Raw genomic sequence first — 9,718 nt, 5'->3', positions numbered from 1 at the left:
CTCGGATACAAGAGTATATTGGGCACAAACAACGTGACATTAAAGGTATTGGTATCGACAGCACATACAAATTTCATTGTCAAAGTGCCTTACTTATGGGACATTGTTTATCTTTATCCTCGTCCAGAAAGTAAGAATTGAGAGGAAGCAGAACAGTCTTCTCTTTTGGCCTGACGTACAACTAAAATTTCGACTTTTAGCAGAAAAAATTACCTCCGAGTATTCCTATTCTACTTGCAGGAAATTTAGTATTCCGTGAGTGATTTAGCGATCATCCGAGGGCCCTTGTGTGTGTAGCAAGGTATAATGCGTAGTGTTAGTGTCTGGTGGTTTGACTTAGTGCTGGGGCCATATTCTCCTTGATTCCTAAAGTTCCATACCACCTCTTCTTCAGAAACATATTTTGTGTACTATATGAAAGTACTCTCTTGCAAAAATATACATGACCATGTACATGCTGGGTTTTAATACTGTACTGTGGAGGCTGGTATTGACGTGCCACATACAGAAACAAACTAATACAGCAGAGATGCCATGGAGCCTCAAGTTTGGGAGAACACGGGCCGTTGTGTTGGTCAGCCTGTGTAGGTGTGTAGCTGTATGTGAGTGTATCTGGGGGGGGGACTCACTGGGTGACGGCGGGGGGGCGGACCCAGGTGGTGTCCTCAGAGGGGGGGGTCCAGCAACAGGCAAGGAGGGGGGCGCCGCTCACACTGTGGCTGTGGCTGTGGGCCCGAGACTCGTGTTAGATTTGACGCTTGCTGGGGCGCGTCTTACCTGGGGCGCACGCGGTGTTAGGTGGTGTTATGGGGCATTAATGGGTGCTTAGTGGGGTTAGTTAAATGTTACATGGTGTTAAATGGGACTAACTGGATGTTGGTTGGTGTTTGAGGGTAGTTTGTGTGATGTAAACTGGGAATAACCAATTGTCAGGTTGGTGTTAGATTGTGTTAGGTGAGTGTTATGTGGCGTTCAATGGGTGTTAGGTGGCGTTAAGTGGTAATGCGTGGTGGCAATGAGTCGGTGTGAGGTGGGTTTCAGGTGGTGCTAAGTAGTATGAGGAGGCGTTAGATGGGTGTTATGTGGTATAGGTGAATGGAATGTTGTGTTAAAGGGTGTTAGTGATGCCATGTAGAGTTAAACAGGTGTATCGGGAATCAGGTCGGTGTTAGGTGATGCAGGTAGGTGTTAGGTGGTCTTTGCGGTGATCCTGGGTGACTGCAGATTGTGTTAGATTAAGTTAGAAAGTTATTTTGAGAGTAAACAGTTGTAGTTGTTATGTATAAGAAAATGGAAGGAGGTTAGAGAGTACAGGCAACTTCAGGTAATGGAAATACAAGGTAGAGAATGTTAGATGGTAGATTTTAGCATGTTTGGAAAGTGTTAGAAAGTCCTACATGAGCCTGACCAAGTATGTGTTAGCTTTGTTATATATAAGAAATGTCACATGTAAGAAAGGTGTTACAGTGTTAGAAAGTACTGAGAGATCCAGTATATGTTAGATGTTAGGAATGTTAGTGTTAGTGCTGTTAGCGTTACGGGTTAGAAGTGTCACGTCCTAGAATGTGGTATACTGTGTTAGAATGTGGTATAGTGTGTTAGACTGTGGTATAGTGTGTCAGAATGTGGTACAGTGTGTTAGAATGTGGTATAGTGTGTTAGAATGTGGTATAGTGTGTTAGAATGTGGTATACTGTGTTAGAATGTGGTATACTGTTAGAATGTGGTATACTGTTAGTATGTGGTATAGTGTGTTAGAATGTTGTATACTGTTGGAATGTGGTATACTGTGTTAGAATGTGGTATACTGTGTTAGAATGTGGTAGAGTATGTTAGAATGTGGTATACTGTGTTAGAATGTGGTATACTGTTAGAATGTGGTATAGTGTGTTAGAATGTGGTATAGTGTGTTAGAATGTGGTATACTGTTAGAATGTGGTATACTGTTAGAATGTGGTATACTGTCAGAATGTGTTAGAATGCGGTATATCGTGTTAGAATGTGGTATACTGTAAGAATGAGGCATATTGTTAGAATGTGGTAACCTGTGTTAGAATGTTAGAAGGCGTTAGGCCACTCATGAGGACACACCACCCCGAGGCCAACCAGGGGGGGGTTGATAGATAAAAACATGTCTAACGTGCTGGAATTAATAGATAAAAATATAGAGAGAGAAATCAGCTGAAAAAATCCGGACACAGACCAGAAAAAAAAAGTGACATTTTCTTATTAATATCATTCAAATTCCAAAATGCATAGAGAAAGTTTTAAAAAGTTTCATTCAGAGGTAAACTTTTGTGTGCAGCTGTTGCTTTTAATTAAGATGCAACAATTGATTTAGAAGTAGATCTGAAGAGGGTGTTTAGTTAGATGCTCTTAGATGGGTTTATTTAGAGAGAGAGAGAGAGAGAGAGAGAGAGAGAGAGAGAGAGAGAGAGAGAGACTGAATAAAGGAAAGTGCAAAACCTGAAGAAAGAAGAGGAACACATGGAAGGGAAGAAGAATATCAAGAAAAAAAAAAGAGGAGAGAAAATAGTGGAGGAAAGAAAGAAGGTAGTAGAGAAAGAGAGAGAGGAAAAGAGGAAGTCATGAAAGAAAACAATGAGAGGAAGGCGACTGAAAAAAAAAAAAAAAAAGAAAGAAAGGATGAAGAGAGTGAAAAGAACTTAGAAAATAAACGAGAAGATGAAGAAAAACAAGAGAGAGAGAGAGAGAGAGAGAGAGAGAGAGACTATCGCAGCGTTTAAACAATATCACAAACAAGTGAACACCGACATTTCAGTCATATCCACAGTTTTAACAATTTGCCTTTTCGAAAAATTTTAGTGCGATTCATGCATAATTCGGCAAAAAAATAAGCAGAAATATATTACACCACTTTCTGTAATGTAAAAAAAAAAAAAATGTAGTACCAATAACACGAGGTGAATATAGAAAATACTGAAGACTGTAGCGATTACCAACATATATACAAGTCTCCCCTCCATCATCTCCGTTTTTGCTGCAACCTATAGATCAAATAAATAAACATACCATTTTCTTCCTCTAATTGATCTATAAGAGAAAAGGAAACAAAGGAAGGCTTCAATCTCTAATAATAATAATAATAACACCTATAGCCACTATCATGCTATCATTATAATTGGCGTATAAATTAACTTCCAAAAAACATATAGTAGTATTACATATATATATCAATTAACCTAAAATTTTAAAAACCCAATGACACTTAGAGAATTACAAAAAAGTTAATTATTTACATGACTGGATATTTACAGTAATTTACGAGATTAATAATAAGTGGTGATAATAAACTACCTAATTAACCAAGTGAGTAATTAGCGGCCAGATAAATGACTGGGGATTAAGTGTGATTATTCTGAATTATCACCGTAAATCCAACTTGTTACCAGTTTATCCAAAATTACCAACATTACGACTATTGGGGTGAGTGACAGTCTGATAAAAAGATAGATAGATTGACAGTGAGATAGATATAAGGGTAGATATATGGAAAGATACACATGTTGATAGATAGAAAAGATAAATAGATAGACTGATAGGCAGATAGATATGTGGGTAAAATACTAGAAAAATATTAGACAGATAAATGAGATGATCTTAAGGGCAAAAAGACAGACAGACAAATACAGTTCGACAGACAGACATACAGATTCATTAAATAGTAAAGAGTAGGAGATAAAGTGAAAAAAGTGAGAGAGTGAAATAGAGAAAATAATATAAAAAAAAGAGAGACCTGACAGACAAACAAAGAACATAAACATACAAAAACAACATAACCAAAGCAAACAATCCTTAAAAAAAATAAAATCAATACACAAATTTGAGAACAGGAAGAAAACTTGAGAAAAATCAAGAAAAAAAAAACACGAAGTCATAACATATACGAAAGAAATCAAGGAAAAAACACACGAAGTCATAATATATACGACAAAACAAAGGAACAAGGAAAAAAACAAATATAAAGTGAAAACCAAAAGCAAAACAAACAGCAGAAAAACAAATCGCATGAACACAAAAATCACCCCCCCCCAAAAAAAAAAAATCTGCCACCCCCCCAAAAGGGTATAAAGATATGTAAGCCAGTAAGGACAAACATAAACAAATAAACAGGCAAACAAGTAGACAAATAAGTAAAGAAAGGGACGGCTAAGCAACAGAGAAACAAGGGATGAAGAAAACAGAAGGGACACGTAAACAAATAAACAAACGTGTAACAAATAAACAATACTAAAACACATAAACATACGCAAATAAAGCCACAGGTAAAAATAATAAACAGGTAAACCAATAAATAATCACAAGTACACAAATAATCAAGAGTAAACAAATAAACACAATAATAACAGAATGAGATAAAAAAAAAAAAACACTACAGGTAGGAACTGCACGATAAAGAAGTTAAGTATAAGGTATGTAAAAATAAGTGCAAGGTGATAAATAATATGGACTTACTCTGACGGATATAAGAAGTGCTGAGGTAACGCACTGTGGTTAATAATAATAATAATAATAATAATAATAATAATAATAAACAACTACGATCTAATAATAAAAATAAAAATAATAATAATAATAATAACAAAAAGAAAACTAATACGATCTAATAATAATAAAAATAATAATAATAATAAATAATAATAATAATAATAATGAGAACAAAAAAGAAACTAATACTACCTAATAATAATAATAACAATGACAATAATAATAAAACAAAAAACTAATACGAGCAATAATAAAAAAATAAGCAACATCAACAACAACATCTCGGCCATTAAAGAGTCACCCCCTTCCACATATACTCCCCCCCACCCTCTTTCCCCCCTCCCCTTGTCCCATCCTACTCTGGAAAATCGAGAACCGTGAAATAAATTGAATAAAAATGGCCACATGGGGAAAAACGCAATAAAAAAGGCGAGATAGGGAAACGCAATTTGGGAGGGGGTGCAAATGTGACGGGAGGAGGGGGTGGAAATATCACGGAAGGGGGTGGAAAGGTGATAGAGGTGGGGTGGAAATGTGCTAAAGGTGGGGTGGAAATGTGATAGTGGGGTGGAAATGTGCTAAAGGTGGGGTGGAAATATTACGGAAGGGGGTGGAAATGTTATGGAAAGGGGATGGAAGTGTTACGGTGAAGTGATATTATGAACAAGGGATGAGAAAATGGCAGAAGGGGGTGGAAATATTATGGTAGAGGTGCATATGTGACAGAAGGGGGGTGGAAATGTGATGGGGAGATGGGGTGATAATATTATGAGTAGGAAGTATACGTGTTGTGGAAGAAGGGGTGGAAATGTAATGGAAATGAGTGCAAATGTTTACAATACCAAGGGGGTGGACATATTACGGAGGGGTGAAGATGTACGAGGAGGGGTTCGTATGTCACGGGGGAGGGTGGAAATGTAACAGGAAGCTCTAGAGAGGTAATGGGAGGTCAGGTGAAGGATATTATGGAAAGGGGGATGAAAATATTACAGTGGGTTCGAAATATGACGGGGAGGGCGGAGACTGGGAGATAGGGATAAAAAATGTATTGGGAGGTGGGGTAGGAATGTTACGAAAGGGGGTAGATTTATTACGACGGGGATAAAACAATAATGGGGGTGGAAATATTATGGACAGGGGTGGAAATGCGACAAGAGGACGGGGTGGACGCATTTTATGAAAAGGGGGTGTGAATGTGATGGGAAGCGTGCAGTAGAAATATTACAACGGGGGTAGTAATGTAACGGGAGAAGAGGGTGAATATATTACGGATGGCTGGATAGTTAAAGAGGAAGAAGACTGGGTGAAAAGACAAGATGACTGAAAATTGTGAAGTGTGTGAGGGGTGGAGTACATATATAATGGGTAGAAGGGGGTGTGTCTGTAACGGGTTGGGGGTATATTTGTACTTCTTGGAGTATGTAACGGGTGGAATGGGTGTGTCTGACAGGTGGGGGGTAAGTCTGTAACGAGATGGGAGGAGTTATGTCACGGGATGATGGGAGGGGCTACTAATGTATTTAAATAACGAAGAAAATACAAGATACCTAAAAATAACTGATAAAAGGAAAAGGTAGAAATATAACACTAAAAAGGAAGTACAGATTTAAAAGAGATGTGAAAGGCGGTAAAAATTAAGAAAAGAGTAGAGTGGAAAAACAAAATCCAGTGAAAAACAAAACAAAAAAGAGGGTCGGGATTTACCGGATGACAAAGGGGAGGTGGAGATATCACGCTGAGGGGGTTGGGATATAACGGAGGGGAGGTTTAAAAATGGCGGAGCGGAAACAATAACAATGGGAAAGAAGATTAACGTGAGAGAGAGAGAGAGAGAGAGAGGAAAAATAATGACTGGAACTTTATTTTTATCTCTCTTCTCTCTATCTTTCTTTAATTCGATTATTATTTCTTCTTCTTTCTTACCCATATTTCTTCATTTCTCTCTCATTTGGATCCCCCCCCCCTCTCAAAAGTTCTCTGCTCATATTACCATTTTAATGGACTTTAATTCTCTCTCTCTCTCTCTCTCTCTCATTTTTCTATCCCTACCTCTGCTTCCAATTTCTCTTCCTTCTCTCTTCCTCGCATACCCTCTCTCCCTCATTACTTCTTTCTTCTCCTCCCTCCCTTTCTTCCTACATACCCCTCTCCTCCCTCTCTTCCCCTCCCTCCTCCTCCTCCTTGCTTTCCTCTTTTCCTCCCTCTGTTCCTTCCTTCTTATACCTCCTCTCTCTCCCTCCTCCCTTCTTCCACTCTCTCCCTCTCTCTCCTTACCTACCTGCTTTCTCTTCCTCTCCTACTCTCTCTCTCTCCTTTCCTCCTGTTTTCCCTTCCCTCCATCTGTTTTCCTCCTTCCTTTCTACTTACCTACCCTCTTCTCCCTCCTTCCCCATCTATGTTTCTCTTTCCTCGTCTTTTTCTTTCTTTTCTCTTTCTCTTATTTTCCTCCCTAGTCTCTTTCTTCTTTCCCCTCTGTCTTTCCCTCTCCCCTCCTTCCTTCTTCCCTCCCTCCCTCTTCCCTCCTTCCTTCTCCCCTCCCTCCCTCCCTCCTTCCCTCTGGTCTCTCCATCAAGGGTGTTTTTTCAGTCTTTTTTAAATAATGGTGAACGTTTCCCTCCTCTCTCTCTCTCTCTCTCTCTCTCTCTCTCTCTCTCTCTCTTATGTTCTATCCTTCCCCTACTCTCTCCTACTCTTCCCTCTATCTTTCCTCCCTCTTTTTCTTCCCTCCATCCTTTCTTCATTTTTTTCTGCCTTTCTTTCCTTTGATTCCTTTTCCTCTCATTCCTTCCTTTGTTTACTCCTTCCGTCTTTCATTCCCTCCTTCCTACTTCCTCCCTCCCACTACTTTCTTCCTTCCATCCTTCTTATTCCTTTCTCATCATTACTGTCTTCCTTCCTTCCTTCCTCCTTATTCGCTTCTCCTTTATTTTCTTCCTTCTTCCCTTCCTTCTCATTACCTTCTCATCATTACTTTCTTCCTTCCATCCATCGTTCCTTCCTTCCTTTACTTCCTTCTGCTTCCTTCCCTCTGTCTGCTTTTCCCTTCTCTCCTTCTTATATTCTCCTCCCTTCATCTCAGTTTCTCCTATTGATTTAAAGCATTAATTCAAGCACCTTCCTTCCCCTTCCTTCATCCACTCACTCTCCATTTACCCTCTTCTCTCTCTCTGTCTCTCTCCTTTCTTATTCATCCTTTCCTTCTCATCCTCCTCCTATTCTTCCTTCCTCACTCCTTCCCCTTCCTCCTCCTCCTTTCCTTCCTTCTCTTTCCTTCATTCTTTCCCTCTCACCCCTCTTTCCTTCTCTCCTCCCTAACTTTCTATCTTAAATATTTGTGTTTGTGTTTCTAGTTCCTCTCTAAACTTACTCCTTCCTTCTTCCTTCCTTTATTCCTTCTTTCCTACGTCCCTCTTTCCTTCCTCCCTTCCCTCACATCCCTTCCTTTATTTCCTCTCTCTCTCTCTCTCTCTCTCTCTCTCTCTCCCATCCTTCTGTTCACTCCTTCATTCGTTCCTTCATTTTTTTCCCACTACTTGCGACCTTCCTGCCTCCCTCCTTCCTCCCTTTAATCTTGCCATTTGTCTCTCCCTCTCTCCCATTGTCCTCCCTTCCTTCTCTCCCTCCCTCCTTTCTTCTCTCCCTCTCACCCCCTAGCCTCTCTTTTAACGTCCTCACTTTACCATATTTTCCCACTTCTCTCTCTCTTTCTTCTAACCTTTTCTTAGTGTCTCGATTTCAGGTATTATTTCATCTTTTCTTCTTCCTTCCTCCCTTCCTTTACTCTCCTTCCCTCTCTCTTTTTCCCTCCCTCTCTCCCTCCCACCTTCCATCTCTTTTTCCCTCCCTCTCTCCCTCCCACCTTCCATCTCTCTTTCCCTCTCTTCTTCATTTCCTTTCCTTCGTCTCAGTGCTTCGATTCCATGTCCCTCCATTTTTTTCCTCCTCCCTCATTCCTTCCCTCCACTTCTCCCTCTTTCCCCCCTTTCCTTCCTCCCTCCTTCCTTTCCATCGCCTTCATCTACGCTTTTCCTTCTTTCCTCCCTGACCCTCTCAAATTCCTTTCCATTTTTGTCCATCTCTCCTTCTATCTATTTCCCTCCTCCTTTATCTATTTCCTTCCATCTATTCCTTTCTCCTTCATTCATTCATTCATGCGTTCGTCCCTTCATTCCTTTCCTTCCTTCCTATTTTAGTATCTCCTGTTTTTCCCTCCTCTCCCATCTTCCTTCCCATCATCCTCTCCTTCCCTCTTCTCTCCCTCTGGCCTTCCTTTTCTCCTTCCCTCCTTCTTTTTCTGCTTCCTTCTGTTCTTCCTTCCATCCATCTTCCCTCCCTCCTTCAGTCCAGCGTCTAGCTTTAAAGGTCCAATGGCATATTTTTTCTCCTCCCCCTCCTTCATTTCCTTCTTTCCCTCCCTCCCTTGTTTCTTTCCCTCTCCCTCTCCTTCTTTCCCTCCCTCCTTTCCTCGCTTCCTTCCCTCCCTCCTTTCCCTCCCTCTACCTTCCTTCTTTCCCTACTTCCCTTCCTTCTTTCCCTTCGTCTCTCCTTCTTTTCCTTCTTCCACCCTCTCCTTCCCTTCCTTCTTTCCTTTCCACTCTCCTTCCTTCTCTTCTCTCCTTCCCTTTCCCTCCTTCCTTCTTTCCCTCCCTCTCTCCTTCCCTTCGTTCTTACACTCCCTCTCTTCTTCCCTTTCTTCTTTCCCTCCCTCTCTCCTCCTTTTCCTCCCTCTCCTCTCCCTTTCCTTCTTTACCTCCCTCTCCTTCCTTTTTATCCCTCCCTCTCGTTCACTTCATTCTTTCTCTCCCTCTCTCCTTTCCTTCCTTCTTTTCCTCGTTCCTTGAAAATCTTTCCCTGTTTCCTTTCATTCCTCCTCCATTCAATCCCTCCTTCATTTCTTTCCTCCCTTCCTTCCCTCCATTTCTCCCTTCCTTCATTTCCTTCTCTTCTGTTCAGGTGCTCGTATGTCAGGTCTCGCCTTTACCCACCTTTTTCCTCCCTCTCCTTCTCTTCCTCCTCTCCTTCCCTTCTTCCTTCTCTCTCCTTCCCTTCCTTCCCTCAGTCCATCCTCCCTCTTCTTTCCTTCCTTCCTCGTCCTCCTTTCCTTCCAACTCTTCTCCTCTCTCCTTTCCTTCTTTCTCTCCTTCATTCTCTTTCCATCCATTTATATTTTTCCTTCCTTTCTTCAGTTCCTTCTCCACACTCATTTTCC

The 9,718-nt window shown here is 40.7% G+C and overlaps 1 protein-coding gene across 1 annotated transcript in view; it reads right to left on the bottom strand.

Annotated features, from left to right (window-relative positions):
* Positions 1-625: 625 nt before the first annotated feature.
* Positions 626-9,718, bottom strand: part of LOC145405008 (glutamate receptor ionotropic, NMDA 2B-like) — a 215,487-nt gene continuing 206,394 nt past the window's right edge. The window contains exon 19 of the mRNA XM_080276508.1: positions 626-713. Coding sequence (XP_080132634.1) covers positions 626-713 — 88 coding nt within the window. The remainder of the gene's footprint in view (positions 714-9,718) is intronic.

The sequence above is a fragment of the Coenobita brevimanus genome, chromosome 65, assembly GCF_032717465.1.
Source record: "Coenobita brevimanus isolate Jiangsu-jjx chromosome 65, ASM3271746v2, whole genome shotgun sequence".
NCBI classification, from domain to species: Eukaryota; Metazoa; Arthropoda; class Malacostraca; order Decapoda; family Coenobitidae; genus Coenobita; species Coenobita brevimanus.
The sequence above is the reverse complement of the archived record's forward strand: the minus strand, read 5'-3'. Positions and strand labels throughout refer to the sequence as shown.